The 17,284-nt window shown below is 45.2% G+C and overlaps 1 protein-coding gene across 1 annotated transcript in view; it reads right to left on the bottom strand.

Moving 5' to 3' along the window:
• The window catches only part of LOC137525396 (uncharacterized), a 119,316-nt gene extending 104,997 nt beyond the window's left edge, over positions 1–14,319 (bottom strand). The window contains exons 1-2 of the mRNA XM_068246473.1: positions 13,990–14,319; positions 995–1,130 (exon numbers count right to left, since the gene is read on the bottom strand). Coding sequence (XP_068102574.1) covers positions 995–1,130; positions 13,990–14,290 — 437 coding nt within the window. The 5' untranslated portion in view covers positions 14,291–14,319. The remainder of the gene's footprint in view (positions 1–994; positions 1,131–13,989) is intronic.
• Positions 14,320–17,284: the final 2,965 nt, after the last annotated feature.

The raw sequence follows: 17,284 nt of genomic DNA, 5'->3' as shown, positions 1-17,284 counted from the left end.
CTGCCGTCATAGGGCCTGGGAGCCCTCTGATTGGCTCTAAGGACATCAATCTGGGCTATGACGCTATTCGAGCTCGGTATTCGAGCTCGAATAGCGCTGTTTGCTCGAATAGCGCGAATAGTGAATGGGCTATTCGAGTTTACTCGAATAGCCCATTCGAATAGCTGTAGCTATTCGGAGCTCGAATACCGAGCTCGAATAGCTGAAAAAGAGCTCGAATATTCGAGCTACTCGAATATTCGAGCTCTGTTGAGCACCACTGATTGTTGGGCTATCTATAACTGGTGATAGAGGTTAGCCATGAAGAGTGACTCTTTGACAGAGATTGGGGGGCTATATATAACTGGTGATAGAGGTTATCTATGCAGAGTGACTGCTGACAGAGATTGTTGGGCTATCTATAACTGGTGATAGAGGTTATCCATGCAGAGTGACTGTTTGACAGAGATTGGGGGCTATCTATAACTGGTGATAGAGGTTAGCCATGCAGAGTGACCGCTGACAAAGTTTTGGAGTGTAGTTTGTGTAACGCAAAAGTAACTTGGGGGCGCCCTAGCTCCCCATCAAAGTCAGCTCCCGGGGCCCCCCGCACTGCTAAACGCTCCAGGTCGCCTTTCTCTTTTTGCTCCCTGTGGCTCCCACATGTTCGTTAGTTTGGCTGGGTAGGGTCCACCTGGAGCAGTTGGGGCCCTGGGGCAATTGACCCCTTTGCCCGAATGGTAGAGCAAGACAGACTGTATAGTACAAAATACACCTATTCACTAAATCTCCTACCTTTGACAAACAGAAATAGTCACTGGGATTGATTTGCTAAACTTCGGACAAGCAAGAACAGTTGAGAACATAAGTGATCCAGAAAACCTGGACTGGATTTTAAGAAAATTCCCTGATAGTAGGTGGCAAAAGTGGGCAACCATTACTCCAGCTTTATGAGCTAGTTCTCATTAAGTCTTCTGCACGTGAAAAGACATCTGTTTGAACATAAGTTTGGTACCTGTACACGAGCACTGGAAGGATGAAGTGAGGATGCTGTTCGGTTTGGTAAGTTTGGTATTTAAGTGGAAATTGTCTTATTGTCTCCTCCAGATTATCTTTATCCCAGTCCACTTTTCCAATATCCCGCAGGGATCCTGTAAGAATAAAAACATAGTCAACCAGGTGTTTTATTTAACCACCTTAGCGGTATGGGCTCGTCCATTACCGCCGGAGGCTGCCACTCAGGCCCTGCTGGGCCGATTTTGTTCAAATAAAAAGCAGCACACGCAGCCGGCACTTTGCCAGCCGCGTGTGCTGCCTGATCGCCGCCGCTCTGCGGCGATCCGCCGCGAGGAGCGGCGAAAGAGGGTCCCCCCAGCCGCCCGAGCCCTGCGCAGCCGGAACAAATAGTTCCGGCCAGCGCTAAGGGCTGGATCGGAGGCGGCTGACGTTAGGACGTCGGCTGACGTCCATGACGTCACTCCGCTCGTCGCCATGGCGACGAGGAAAGCCAAACAAGGAAGGCTGCTCATTGCAGCCTTCCTTTTTACTTATGCTTGCCGGAGGCGATCGGAAGAACGCCTCCGGAGCGCCCTCTAGTGGGCTTTCATGCAGCCAACTTTAAGTTGGCTACATGAAATAGTTTTTTTTAATTAAAAAACCCTCCCGCAGCCGCCCTGGCGATCTCAATAGAACGCCAGGGTGGTTAAAGGACCACTATGGAGAAAATAAGTAAGCAGTTACAATCTGACAGAACAGACAGGTTTTGGACCAGTCCATCTCCTCATGGGGGATTCTTAGGGTTTTCTTCATTTTCAACAGCATTTGCTGAATGGCAGTTGCAAAGCCCAACTGACAAAATAGTGTGCAGTGCAAGTGATTAGGGAGGTGGGCTGGTATCTTTCTATTTTGGCAGTTAATCTGCTGTTCAGGAAATACTGTTGAAAACAAAGAAAACCCTGAGAATCCCCCATGAGAAGATGGACTGGTCCAAAACCTGTCGGTTCTGTCAGATTTTAACTGCTTACTTTTTTCGCGATAGTGGTCCTTTAATGCCCACCCCTACCTAGAATAGGATTAAGATGAAATGGGGCCCTAGGCAAAATTGCATCCGCCAGGCCGCTAGACAACTTTCTAGGTTTGCCTTGTGGATGATCCTTACTCTGCCCCACCCACCTGAAAATAAAAGTAATACCCACATTAGGGCTTGGATGGAAGGCGAGTTCCTGGCCTATGCTGTTGGCGATAGGGGTACATGAAGTGGCTGCCTGGGAATTTTAATTATGCTTGTCTTTCCAACGCAAGTTACAACCTACTACTAATTGGCCTGGTTCATTTAAATTTTTTGCTGTGGTGCCCCCCGTCATGTCCCATGATGGCCTCATATGCTGCTAGTGCTGCTGACACACGCTGCTCCTCCTGCTGTGGCAATTCCATGCTAGCGACATGCGCCTTGTCACTAGCTGGCCGTTTACCTTTGTGCTGCCTGTCACCGACGCTCCCCCGCCTCCTCTATATCGCCGCTCCCCACCCATGTCCCTTCCCTCCCCACCTCCATAAGCTGATTGGAGGGATTTTTTTTTAACTTGTTGCCCCTTCACACCCTTATAATCCATGTAATTTAGGGGAGCGTAGCATGTATGGGGGCTTTGCTATTAATGTTAAAGTCCATCTACATTTTACAGGGAATCACAGCAAAAATCCCAGTCGAATTCGGAAGTCCATTTCAAATCTGGATTGCAATCACGGCTTATCCAGATTTTGATACCACCGTGGCCGGATTTACTCAAATCCATGATCGGGGGTGTCCGAGCACCACTTAAAGCGGAATATAACCCTGCATTTCAACTTTGCTCTAAAACATTATTTACAGTATATTATATGCAACCAGCATTTTTTTTTTTACTAGACCAGCATTGGAAGGGTTACACAGGGCTTTAAAGTTCCTGGAGATTTCTGCAGACACATCCGAAGCTCAGATAGTTACATTTTGTTTACATAAATGTATCTAAGTGTTGAATGTGACTCACTCTCTCTGACTGAGCTGGAGGACCGCCAAAGTGTGTAACATTCAACACTTAGATACATTTATGTAAACAAAATGTAACTATCTGAGCTTCGGATGCGTCTGCAGAAATCTCCAGGAACTTTAAAGCCCTGTGTAACCCTTCCAATGCTGGTCTATTAAAAAAAAAATGCTGGTTGCATATAATATACTGTAAATAATGTTTTAGAGCAAAGTTGAAATGCAGGGTTATATTCCGCTTTAAGCTGGGTATAAGATGCATGATCATTTGAATTTACAAAGACCCAGCAATTCAAGTTTGTGTTAGTCCATGGGAAAGGTGTCATAGCTGGGGTTGCAAGATCAAGAGGGACACACTAAGTGGGGAGGGGAGACCATTGCAAAGGCTTACAATCTAAATTTTGCTATATTGATCAGCCTTTCCATAAATGTCAGCCATATCAAAATTAGCAAATGAGCGCTGGACCCAATCTGAAGGTGTTTAAAGGATACCTGAACTGAAATTTGACATAATGAGATAGACATGTGTATGTACAGTGCCTAGCACACAAATAACCATGCTGTGTTCCTTTTTTCTTTCTCTGCCTGATAGAGTTAAATATCAGGTATGTAAGTGGCTGACTCAGTCCTGACTCAGACAGGAAGTGACTACAGTGTGAACCTCACTGATAAGAATTCCCCTTTTTTACCTCTTTCTTGCTCTCAGAAGCCATTTTCTGCTAGGAAAGTGTTTTATAGTTGGAATTTCTTATCAGTGAGGGTCACACTGTAGTCACTTCCTGTCTGAGTCAGGACTGAGTCAGCCACTTGCATACCTTATATTTAACTCTTTCAGGCAGAGAAAGAAAAAAAGGAACACAGCATAGTTATTTGTGTGCTAGGCACTGTACATACACATGTCTATCTCATTATGTCACATTTCAGTTTGGGTATCCTTTAAGCCAGAAAACGTTTGTCAACCACCTTCTGTCTCAAAGATACGTTTTTCTCTGAAATTAAATATAATAATTAATGTGTTTGGTCTCTGGGAGCAACAGAGGACACAAGGAACGCACAGGTCTCATTTAATTTTCCACATTGTGTGTTAAACTGACGCAGAGATATAACTTCAGATATTTCATATCTCTTTTCCCTCTGACGGGGGTGGAACTGGATCATGTGGCAGAGACTGCCCATCTTTGATTACCATCTCCCCCCTCCAGCGGAGAAAGGGTTAAATTGCTGGACACACAGGCTGTCCAGAGTCCTTTCTTTGCCAATTCATATACCATTTATTGAAGTACAGTGGGATGTGAAAGTTTGGGCAACCTTGTTAATCGTCATGATTTTCCTGTATAAATCATTGGTTGTTATGATAAAAAATGTCAGTTAAATATATCATATAAGAGACACACAGTGATATTTGAGAAGTGAAATGAAGTTTATTGGATTTACAGAAAGTGCACAATATTTGTTTAAATAAAATAAAGCAGGTGCATACATTTGGGCACTGTTGTCATTTTATTGATTTCAAAACCTTTAGAACTAATTACAGGCAGGGCCGGTTTAAGCAACAATGGGGCCCCAGGGCAAAATAAACCTGGGGGGCCCCCCCAAAAGATAGCCCGGAGCAAAAATTGGCATTAAGGGACCTTTTTTGCAGCTGGTATAGTCAGGGTTTGAAGCCCCAATCGGTCAGAGCTCCACATTCTGGCTACCCCAGCCTGCATGGGGGACAAGGGGTTTAAAAGTTTCAGGAGGGGGGACCCCACATAATTTTTTATTTTTTTTTAAATTCCCACACTCTAAACATAAAAAAAAATTGGGAAAATAGGAAAAAAATGCCAGGGATCTTCATACAGCCATATTGCGGCTGTATAGCGATCCCTGGCCAAAGCTAGTGATGGGCGAACAGTGTTCGCCACTGTTCGGGTTCTGCAGAACATCACCCTGTTCGGGTGATGTTCGAGTTCGGCCGAACACCTGACGGTGCTCGGCCAAACCGTTCGGCCACATGGCCGAACTAAGAGCGCATGGCCGAACGTTCCCCGAACGTTCGGCTAGCGCTGTGATTGGCCGAACGGGTCACGTGGTTCGGGCCCGAACGCGCTCTGATTGGCCGAACGGTCACGTGGTTCGGGTAAATAAATACCCGAACCACGTCATATCTCCGCCATTTCTCTGTGGGTTTAGCTTTGGGTAGGCAGGCAGGGTAGTTCGCTCTCCAGCCACGCTAGCCAGGGTCCCCCCCAGTCATTGTGTGTCGCTGCTGGGAACAGTAGTACACCGCTCGCTCAGCCACACTATATAGCATTCTGTTTACTGCCACTCTGTGTACCTCGCTCAGCCACACTATATAGCATTCTGTTTACTGTTCTGTGTCTGCTGGGAATAGTAGTACACCGCTCGCTCAGCCACACTATATAGCATTCTGTTCACTGTTCTGTGTCTGCTGGGAATAGTGGTACACCGCTCGCTCAGCCACACTATATAGCATTCTGTTTACTGTTCTGTGTCTGCTGGGAATAGTGGTACACCGCTCGTTCAGCCACACTATATAGCATTCTGTTTACTGTTCTGTGTCTGCTGGGAATAGTGGTACACCGCTCGCTCACCCACACTATATAGCATTGTGTTTACTGTTCTGTGTCTGCTGGGAATAGTAGTACACCGCTCGCTCAGCCACACTATATAGCATTGTGTGTACTGCCACTCTGTGTACACGGCTCAGCCTGACTATATAGCATTGTGTGTACTGCCACTGTGCACCTCGCTCAGCCACGCTATATATAGCATTGTGTTTACTGCCACTCTGTGTACACCGCTCAGCCAGACTACATAGCATTGTGTGTACTGCCACTCTGTGTACACCGCTCAGCCAGACTCTATAGCATTGTGTGTACTGCCACTCTGTGTACACCGCTCAGCCAGACTATATAGCATTGTGTGTACTGCCACTCTGTGTACACCGCTCAGCCAGACTATATACCATTGTTTACTGACACTCTGTGTACACCGCTCAGCCAGACTATATACCATTGTTTACTGACACTCTGTGTACACCGCTCAGCCAGACTATATACCATTGTTTACTGACACTCTGTGTACACCGCTCAGCCAGACTATATACCATTGTTTACTGACACTCTGTGTACACCGCTCAGCCAGACTATATACCATTGTTTACTGACACTCTGTGTACACCGCTCAGCCAGACTATATACCATTGTTTACTGACACTCGGTGTACACCGCTCAGCCAGACTATATACCATTGTTTACTGACACTCTGTGTACACCGCTCAGCCAGACTATATACCATTGTTTACTGACACTCTGTGTACACCGCTCAGCCAGACTATATACCATTGTTTACTGACACTCTGTGTACACCGCTCAGCCAGACTATATACCATTGTTTACTGACACTCTGTGTACACCGCTCAGCCAGACTATATACCATTGTTTACTGACACTCTGTGTACACCGCTCAGCCAGACTATATACCATTGTTTACTGACACTCGGTGTACACCGCTCAGCCAGACTATATACCATTGTTTACTGACACTCTGTGTACACCGCTCAGCCAGACTATATACCATTGTTTACTGACACTCTGTGTACACCGCTCAGCCAGACTATATACCATTGTTTACTGACACTCTGTGTACACCGCTCAGCCAGACTATATACCATTGTTTACTGCCACTCTGTGTACATGGCTCAGCCAGACTATATAGCATTGTGTGTACTGCCACTCTGTGTACACCGCTCAGCCAGACTATATAGCATTGTTCACTGCCACTCTGTGTACACGGCTCAGCCAGACTATATAGCATTGCGTACTCTGCCAGTCAGTGTGTATATTGCTGGGATCAGTAATACTCCACTCACCGTCAACCACTATATGAGCTCACCATGAGTTCCTCAGAGACCTCCGCTGTGAGCAGCACTCCCAACAACAGCAACAGCCAACGCCCCACGCAAGCTATAACATCCACCCCAGCAGCCAGTGGTCAGCAGCAGCCCTCCCCGGAGGAGAACGTTGTGTCCATCGGTCCGGCGCCAGAGCGATTAATGAGGGCTGCCATTGAGGGGATGATGGGGCCTGATGTGGAGGAGGAGGTCGGGCTCAGGCCAGCATCCCAAGTTAATGTTGAGGACGATGAGGGGTCTGTGACTGTGTCTGGGGATGTTGGGGTGGCAGAGGTGGTGGGTGGGTCAGACTCAGGAGAAGAGTTGTATGATGAGGATGATGATCGGGACCATCTGTATGTGCCTCAGAGTCCGACCCCGGAAAACATGTTGTATCGTGTGTTTAGGTACTAAAATCTGCGTTCCCAGTAGTGTTGGGCGAACAGTGTTCGCCACTGTTCGGGTGCTGCAGAACATCACCCCGTTCGGGGTGACTATATAGCAGACTATATAGCATTGTGTTTACTGCCACTCTGTGTACACGGCTCAGCCACACTATATAGCATTGTGTTTACTGCCACTCTTTGTCTGCTGGGAACAGTAGTACACCGCTCACCCGCCACTGTATAGCATTGTGCTCTGTGTCGCTGCTGGCAATAGTGGTACACCGCTCACCCACCACTGTATAGCATTTCTGTACTGCCACTGTACTGCTGCCAGTCAGCGTGTACTGTAAGGATAAGTGAAATGAGGAAGAAATCCGGTGAAAGAGGGAGGGGCAAGGGAAGAGGTGTTTCCCCTGACGGTTGTGCTGGGGAGCTGTACTCCACGGCGGCGGCCCCCCACAATGACATATGACGAGTTTGAGGAGATGGAAGAGGAGGGTATGGACAATGTGGACATAGACCCAGATTTTGTTTGTGAACGAGAACATCGCCGTCGTAGCAGCAGCACAGATGAGTCTGTTGAAGAACCCACTGCTGCACGAGTTCGCCTTGTGCCACAAGGTAGGCGGCGCGCAATTTCAGGCACCACAAGCGTGGAAGTTCAAGTGAGAGGCAAAAGAGGCGCAAACAGAAATCGCCAGCAAGGCAGGTGCTCCAAATTCTGGGCTTTCTTTGAAGACTGCACTGAGGATGTTACCATGGCGATTTGCAAGGTGTGCAAGACCCGCCTGAGCAGGGGGAAAAGTATTAACAACCTCTCCACCACCAGCATGAGCCGCCACATGCTATCCAAACATCCCACTCTGTGGGCAAACGCGGCAGGACAGGGTACCACCAGCAACACTGCCTCCCTTGGGTTCACCAGACTCACCACCAGACCCGCCTCAGCAGCAGCAGTAGCCCAGCCATTGCGTGGTTCAAAACATTCCAAAAAATCAGATGACGCTGACACTGTCACTTTCCGGAGTAGTGCTCTTGAGGTCTCCCAGTGTTCATCAAACACAACAACCAACAGCCCTTCGTTGTGCAGCCCTACGGTTCAGTTGTCTGTCTCGGAGATGTTTGAGCGCAAGAGGAAATTGCCAGCAAATGACCCCCGGGCCGTGGCAGTAAGAGCCAGCATAGCCAAGCTTCTGGCCTGCGAAATGCTGCCATATCGAGTGGTGGAGACAAACAGCTTCAAGGGCATGATGTCAGTGGCCATCCCACGTTACGTGGTTCCCAGCCGCTACCACTTTGCGCGCTCTGCAGTGCCTGAGTTGCATGAGCACGTGGTCAGCAAAATAACCCGAAGCTTGAAGAATGCCGTTGCCTGCAAGGTTCACGTATCCGCCTCTCCACAGAAAATGCAGACCGTCTGACTCAAATTAAAATGAATCAATCCTGGATTGGAAATGACTACGCAACACTCCAGGACCCCAACCAAGTAACATGACCAATGAACATCTGGGATGGTTTAGCGTTTCCGGTCCCTGTTTATTGAACCTCTCATCTGTATTACATTTATGACTGCATGGCGGCAAAAAGCATTGCTGCTATATCCGCACGCTTTTTGTCCTCATGCAAGGCCTGGGTTGTTGTGTCTCAAAAAGCATGGCCTTCTCCTCCTGCGCCTGCTCCTGTTCCATCACGTGTGCTGCTGCTGCTGGGTTAGCGTTTCCGGTCCCTGTTTATGGAACCTCTCATCTGTATTACATTTATGACTGCATGGCGGCAAAAAGCATTGCTATATCCGCACGCTTTTTGTCCTCATGCAAGGCCTGGGTTGCGTCTCAAAAAGCGTGGCCTTCTCCTCCTGCGCCTCCTCCTGTTCCATCACGTGTGCTCTGTGCTGCTGCTGCTGCTGGGTTAGCGTTACCGGTCCCTGTTTATTGAACCTCTCATCTGTATTACATTTATGACTGCATGGCGGCAAAAAGCATTGCTATATCCGCACGCTTTTTGTCCTCATGCAAGGCCTGGGTTGCGTCTCAAAAAGCGTGGCCTTCTCCTCCTGCGCCTCCTCCTGTTCCATCACGTGTGCTCTGTGCTGCTGCTGCTGCTGGGTTAGCGTTACCGGTCCCTGTTTATTGAACCTCTCATCTGTATTACATTTATGACTGCATGGCGGCAAAAAGCATTGCTATATCCGCACGCTTCTTGTCCTCATGCAAGGCCTGGGTTGTTGTGTCTCAAAGCGTAGCCTTCTCCTCCTGCGCCTCCTCCTGTTCCATCATGTGTGCTCTGTGCTGCTGCTGCTGCTGCTGGGTTAGCGTTACCGGTCCCTGTTTATTGAACCTCTTATCTTTATTACATTTATGACTGCATGGCGGTAAAAAGCATGCTATCTGCACGCTTCTTGTCCTCATGCAAGGCCTGGGTTGTTGTGTCTCAAAGCGTGGCCTTCTCCTCCTGCGCCTCCTCCTGTTCCGTCACGTGTGCTCTGTGCTGCTGCTGCTGCTGGGTTAGCGTTACCGGTCCCTGTTTATTGAGCCTCTTCTCTTTATTACATTTATGACTGCATGGCGGCAAAAAGCATTGCTGCTATATCCGCACGCTTCTTGTCCTCATGCAAGGCCTGGGTTGTTGTGTCTCAAAAAGCGTGGCCTTCTCCTCCTGCGCCTCCTCCTGTTCCATCACGTGTGCTGCTGCTGCTGCTGGGTTAGCGTTACCGGTCCCTGTTTATTGAACCTCTTATCTTTATTACATTTATGACTGCATGGCGGTAAAAAGCATGCTATCCGCACGCTTCTTGTCCTCATGCAAGGCCTGGGTTGTTGTGTCTCAAAAAGCGTGGCCTTCTCCTCCTGCGCCTCCTCCTGTTCCATCACGTGTGCTGCTGCTGCTGCTGGGTTAGCGTTACCGGTCCCTGTTTATGGAACCTCTTCTCTTTATTACATTTATGACTGCCTGGCGGTAAAAACCATGTTACCTGTGCAAAGAAACATGACATTTTCAGCATTTAAAAGACAATTTTTCCTTTGAAACTTTACAATCAATTTTCTCAAAAACTATAAGCTCTTTTTGCTAAATTTTTTTCCCTCTTGTACCCACTCCCAAGGTGCACATACCCTGTAAATTTGGGGTATGTAGCATGTAAGGAGGCTTTACAAAGCACAAAAGTTCGGGTCCCCATTGACTTCCATTATGTTCGGAGTTCGGGTCGAACACCCGAACATCGCGGCCATGTTCGGCCTGTTCGGCCCGAACCCGAACATCTAGATGTTCGCCCAACACTAGCCAAAGCGCTACGGCTGCGTATGGACCCCCTGGAAACCCTGTCAGGAAATGTATTGCTCTTTCTTTTGATACATGTAAAATTACACTACTGTTAGGTACTAAAAGTGACATTTACCGCATTTAAAAGTATACTTTTTTCCTTTGAATATTTAAAATTGATTTTCTCAAAAACTATAATGTCTTTTTGAAAAATTGTTTTTTTCCTCTTATTCCCAATGATCTCCTTAACATATCCTGCAAATTTAGGGTTTCTAGAATTTTAAGATGGATTTGCTATTAACCATTAAAGTCGGCTGATTTTTAAATGTGTATTTTTTTTTCCTTTGAAACTTTAAAATCAATTTTCTCAAAAAGTTTAAGGTCGATTTGAATTTTTTTTCCTCTTGTAGCCACTGGGGGCCCCTACAAGCTCTGGGGCCCTGGGGCAGCTGCCTCCTTTGCCTCTATGGTAGCGCCGGCCCTGATTACAGGAACTCAAATTGGCTTGGTAAGCTAAGTGACCCCTGACCTACATATACAGGTGAATCCAATTATGAGAGAGTATTTTAGGGGGTCTGTTTCCCTGTAAGTTTCCCTCCTCTTTTTATTTTCTCTGAAGAGTAGCTAAATAGGGGTCTCAAAACAACTCTTAAATGGCCTGAAGACAGATTGTTCACCATCATGATTTAGGGAAAGGATACAGAAAGCTGTCTCAGAGATTTCAGCTGTCTGTTTCCACAGTTAGGAACATATTGAGGAAATGGAAGACCACAGGTTCAGTTCAAGTTAAGGCTCGAAGTGGCAGACCAAGAAAAATCTTGGATAAACAGAAGCGACGAATGGTGAGAACAGTCAGAGAGAGCCCACAGACCAGCACCAAAGTCCTACAACATCATCTTGCTGCAGATGGAGTCACTGTGCATCGTTCAACCATTCGGCACACTTTACACAAGGAGATGCTGTATGTGAGAGTGAGCCTTTTCTCTGCCCACCGCACAAACAGAGCAGTTTGAGATATGCTAAAGCACATTTGGACAAGCCAGCTTCATTTTGGAATAAGGTGCTGTGGACTGATGAAACTAAAATTTAGTTATGTGGGCATAACAAGGGGCATTATGCATGGCGTGAAAAAAACACATCATTCCAAGAAAAACACCTTCTACCTAGTAGGTTCCATCATGCTGTGGGGCTGTGTGGCCAGTGCAGGGACTGGGAATCTTGTCAAAGTTGAGGGATACATGGATTCCACTCAATAACAGCAGATTCTGGAGACCAATGCCCAGGAATCAATGGCAAAGCTGAAGCTGTGCCGGGGCTGGATCTTTCAACAAGACAACAGCCCTAAACACTGCTCAAAATCCACTAAGGCATTCATGCAAATAAACAAATAAAACGTTCTGGAATGGCCATCTCAGTCCCCGGACCTGAATATAATTTGAAAATCTGTGGTGTGAGTTAAAGAGAGCTGTCCATGCTCGGAAGCCATCAATCCAATATCTCAATATAGAGATGTTTTGTAAAGAGGAATGGTCCAAAATACCTTTAACCAGAATATTCAGACTCTCAACGGAACCTACAAGAAGCATTTAGAGGCTGTAATTTCTGCAAAAGGAGGATCTACTAAATATTGATTTAATTTCTTTTTTGTGGTGCCCAAATTTATGCACCTGCCTAATTTTGTTTAAACAATTATTGCGCACTTTCTGTAAATCCAATAAACTTAATTTCACTTCTCAAATATCACTGTGTGTGCCTCCTATATGATATATTTAACTGACATTTTTTATCGTAACAACCAACGATTTATACAGGAAAATCATGCCGATTAACAAGGTTACCCAAATTTTCGCTTTCCACTGTATTTATATAGCACCAGCATATTACGCAGCGCTGTACAGAATATACTGTCTTATCACTAACTGTCCCTCAGAGGGGCTCACAATCCCTACCAAAGTCATATGTCTATGTGTGTATCGTGTAGTGCATGTATTGTAGTCTAGGTCCAATTTTTTAGGGTGAAGCCAATTAACTTATCTGTATGTTTTTGGGATGGGAGAGGAAACCAGACTGCCCAAAGGAAACCCAAACCGACACGGGGAGAACATACACACTCCTTGCAGATGTTGTCCAGACCTGGCTGGGATTCAAACCGGGGACTCAGTGCTGCAAGGCGAGAGCGCTATTACTCGCAGAACTTTCTAACCTCTGTTTGAATTTACAATTCCAAAAGGACACGGTAATTCTAAAAGACTTGTCAGACTGAATCCACTTTATTCCCCATTTTTTTAAAACAATTTCTGTACTCGGTTTTATGCATTACTTTATTTTAAAATAAACAATTAAATAATTGTTTATTGATTGGCTTGTTATGAATATCTCTGCAGAGAACGTCACCATAACCATTTTTATTGATATTGTTATTTTCTGGACTAGCTACAGTTAGATTTGCATATTTGCGCACTAAAGAAAATTTCTGACAGCAACCTGATCGCAATACAAGATTGCATATTGTATCGATTGTACATACAGTACAATCAAAATTGTATTGTGTGTGTGGACTCACCAACCAATCCAAAAGGTCAGCCTGTCTCATCCTCCCTCCTCCTCTCTGTCTGTCTATTTCCTCCTCTTCCTGTCTCTCAGCCTCTAGTGACAGTGGAGCCAGACAGACAGAGGAACGGATAGATTTCATGCTGAAATCTGTTGAAAATCTGTGTGTAGTGTTTGGAGGGATTCATTCAGATAGATCCCTCTCTGACCAACTTGAAGATAGTCTGAAGTAAAATTTAAAAGAAAAAAAAAAAACAGATACTTACCTAAGGAGAGGGAAGGCTCTGGGTCCTGTGGAGTCTTCCCGTTCTCCTACCGGTGTCTCCTTTTCCCCGCAGTCTCCCCATTTGGCCGTGGACTGCCTTCTTCCGGGTTGGGGATTATTTGGCAGTGTTCGGGTGTGCGCAGTACAGAGCAATTGGTCTTCGGAAGCCTGAGCGCTTCAAACTGCTGAACTCACCCGAGGCAGAAGGTTTAAACGATTAAGCCTGCGGGGGAACAAGGAGATCGTCAGGAGAACGAGAAGGCTCTATAGGACCCAGAGCCTCCCCTCTCCTTAGGTGAGCATCTGTTTTCTTTTCTTTTAGATTTTACTTCAGATTAACTTTTATGGTACAAATTCTAACTCAATCCTGACTATTTCTGATGTTACTCATACAAGGACTGCAAGCTTTTGCCACCAAAATAGCAGACAATGTTAAAAAATGTTTTTGAAAAAAAAAAAAACAGGCCACGTTTGCTGGATTATCTATGACCTCCAGTGCAATCCAGTTTCTTTTACTGTTCACTGAGGTTGGAAAATCACTTGAAGGGGTTATTCAATCACAATATATCTACCAGCAGATTTAGAGAAACAATCAGCCACATTGTATTCCTGTGTAACAGTATGCGACACTTACTTATCTGAGCACAAGCCTCTGCAATCTCTTGTGGCATCATCTTCCGAAAACCACGGTTGTCGATAATTATCAGGGACTTAGTTAATTTGTGTTCTTCTCTTTTATTTGACATGCCACCATCAGATCTCCCAGCTCCAGCAATATTATGGTACTGTATGTTTTTCAGCACACAGACACACGAGTTGATAAGTGATGATTTGCCGTGTCCCGTCATCCCGAACAGTTGCAGGGCCACCGCAGAGCCATCTTCCTTAATTCGGGCTCGTAGGGCTTCAAGGTTCCGTTGAGGTTCTTTTGACATTGTTTCAGAATGCAAAGTCCCATAAGCAACAAAATACAGCAGAACTAAGGCCTACGGTATATGAAAGTTGTAGAACTGCAGCTATTGCGTTGTTCAAATAACGAATACAAATCGTTTCATTTTCACTTTGATGTTTATTCTATCGGTGAAAAACCAGAAAAACTTGAACCAGGGAGTGGTTGGAATTTGGAAAAAAACATGTAGAAGTGAATAAGCAAAAGATGTACTTTTCTTGGCCGAGGTTGCAGGGAAATTCCGTTTTATGATACAGTTGGCATAAATATAGACGGGAGACGCAAAGGTTTTATGTCATATAATGCTGCTAGAAATTATCTTTACAGAGAACAGGTACACAAAGAAATGGTTTAGCACCATCATAAATAAGAAATAATGCTACACTGAGAGTTTATATCAAAATACAAACAGCACCGAAGAAAAACCAGGTAAAAAATACCTCAAAAACACTGTACCAGACTGATATAGGCACAATCAATCAAAGTGCTGGTGCTAATGCCAAGACCAGACTCCGGAAGGAGATTAACCACTTCCCAACTGAGGGGTTTTACCCCTTCAGCATCCAAGCAATTTTCACCTTTCAGCTCTCCTTCCATTCATTTACATAGTTACATAGTTTTGGCAATAACTTTATCTCTACTTATCACAATGAAATAACTATATCTTGTTTTTTTCGCCACCAATTAGGCTTTCTTTAGGTGGGACACTATGCCAAGAATTATTTTATTCTAAGTGTGTTTTAATTGGAAAATAGGAAAAAATTGGAAAAAAAATCATTTTTCAGTTTTTGGCCATTATAGTTTTTAAATAATGCATGCTACCATAATTAAAATCCATGTAATTTATTTTCCCATTTGACTTGGTTATTACACCATTTAAATTATGTCCCTATCACAATGTTTGGCGCCAATATTTTATTTGGAAATAAAGGTGCATTTTTCAGTTTTGCATCCATCCCTAATTACTAGCCCATAGTTTATAAAGTAACAGTGTTATACCCTCTTTACATAGATATTTAAAGAACAAGCGACACCTATGCTAACCTAGAAATAAAAAAAACACATAAGTAGATAAATACTACTTCTACTTACATAACAGATGTATTGTGCTATCCACGTAATCATTCCTATGAATTTTATAAAGGAAAAGCAGAAAATCCTATTCTAGGCAGTGGCCATCTTGCCAAGTTAATGCTGACATCATATCCTCCCTGACTCTTGTTTTCCCCCTCCCCTCTCTTGCTCATTGTGTATTCATTAGCTGCCCTCCTCCCAGAGTCTTCAGACAATCCCACTGAGGTGTATACTAATGGCCCATACTCACGGGCTACTTTTGTGCCCTGTCGCCCGCACACGGGAGCGTGTGCGCGACCGTTCGGCGACAGCTAGTTGCCAGGTCCCTCCGCATACACACGCGGAAGAGGGATTACTGAAGCGACAGAAGCTGTCGCCGACGTTCCTCCCCCCCGCCGCCGGAAGCGCCGTGAATTCTTTATTGGTGGCTGTCGCTAGTCCGCATACTCACGCGGACTAGCGACAGTTGCGGCGGCAACTGTTGCCATGCGATTGACCGCAGCGACGAGCGACGGTTCGGGGTGCGCGCCTCATACACGCGCATGCCACGTGGTTGCGGCGACAATTGTAGCCCGTGAGTATGGGCCATAACAACTGCACTGTCTTTTTTCTATTTACACATCCAATCACTGAGTCACCTCAGCCTTGCTTGTAAACACAAGTGATCAGAGGGTGTTTCTGATAAACAGCTAGGCAGGGAAATAAATGGAAGAGGAGGAATATATTATAGATAAAAAGAACTCCCAGCATTTAACTGTTTGGCACTAGGGCCAGTGCTCCTAAAGTATGTTATAACTCCATACCATAACAGCAGAAAATGTTTTGCAAGTTTTAAGTGCAGGATTAGCATCTTTATCACTTCATACACTCAGACCAGTTCCTGTTGAAATTTGATTTTTATAGTGACAATACTGCTTTAGAGTTCAGTCCCTAAGGTAACTATTTATGTTTTTGTTTTGTTTTTTGTCAATTTTTTATTTTTATTTTTTACAAAAAAAAAATTGTTAACAATTGGGGAGTGTGGGAGGTAATGTGTTTTAAAAAAGTAAAAATGCAAAAATATGTATTTGTATATAAAAAATGCTTTTGACTGTAGTCTTACTATTTGGCCACAAGATGGCCACAGTAATTTTTGTGAATGGTCCTGTAAGCATAGTAAGTATGCTTACAGGAAGTGTAGTGAGGATGGGAAACTTTTTTTTTTCACAATGATCGCGCAGCTTCTCCTGGAAGTAGCCGATCATTGCTGCAGGGACTTAGATCAAGAACGGGAACTGTGTTCCCTTTCATTGAGCTCCAGGTGAGAGGGGACAGCGGCGTGCATGAGTGGGGGTGCGTAAATCTATGCCCCGGGCGGGGAAATTAAGTTAAAAGGGGTGTAGATATACTGTACCCGGGCAGCGAAGTGGTTAAATGAATAACCAAAGTGCAGTGCAAGGAATAGGAATGAGGAAATAACATAGTCAAAATACCACAGCCAAAGTGCAGTGAAGTATGAAAGGTCCCACAGAAGGATGCCTCCACGTGTCCCCTTACCACCGCTATCACGATCCGCCAAGTGGAAGGCTTCTTCAGTGCTCTGAAGAGGCTGGGCATACAGCCTGCACATTTTAGAGGGGTGTTGGTTCAAAGTCACATGGAGCCAGCAGATTCGCATTGCTTCTCAAATCCCCCCTCCCCCCACTAAAAACAAAACAAAAAACAACCCAAAGATTGTTGGTTCCACATATCCCGATTCCATAGACATTCCATTTCAGTTTACATTCAGCTACTAGCTCTAAGGTTTAAGTGTACCAGAACTCTTGCTCTGGAAACTGTTATTTCTGTTATTCCTAACCCTAACTATGTACAACTCATATTTACGAAAATCTTTATATGCTCTTATATGTCTTCATATGTTTTTGTT

Source organism: Hyperolius riggenbachi, chromosome 7 (genome assembly GCF_040937935.1).
Source record: "Hyperolius riggenbachi isolate aHypRig1 chromosome 7, aHypRig1.pri, whole genome shotgun sequence".
In the NCBI taxonomy this organism is placed as follows: domain Eukaryota; kingdom Metazoa; phylum Chordata; class Amphibia; order Anura; family Hyperoliidae; genus Hyperolius; species Hyperolius riggenbachi.
Note: the sequence above shows the minus strand (reverse complement) of the source record. Positions and strands in the feature narration are given on the sequence as shown.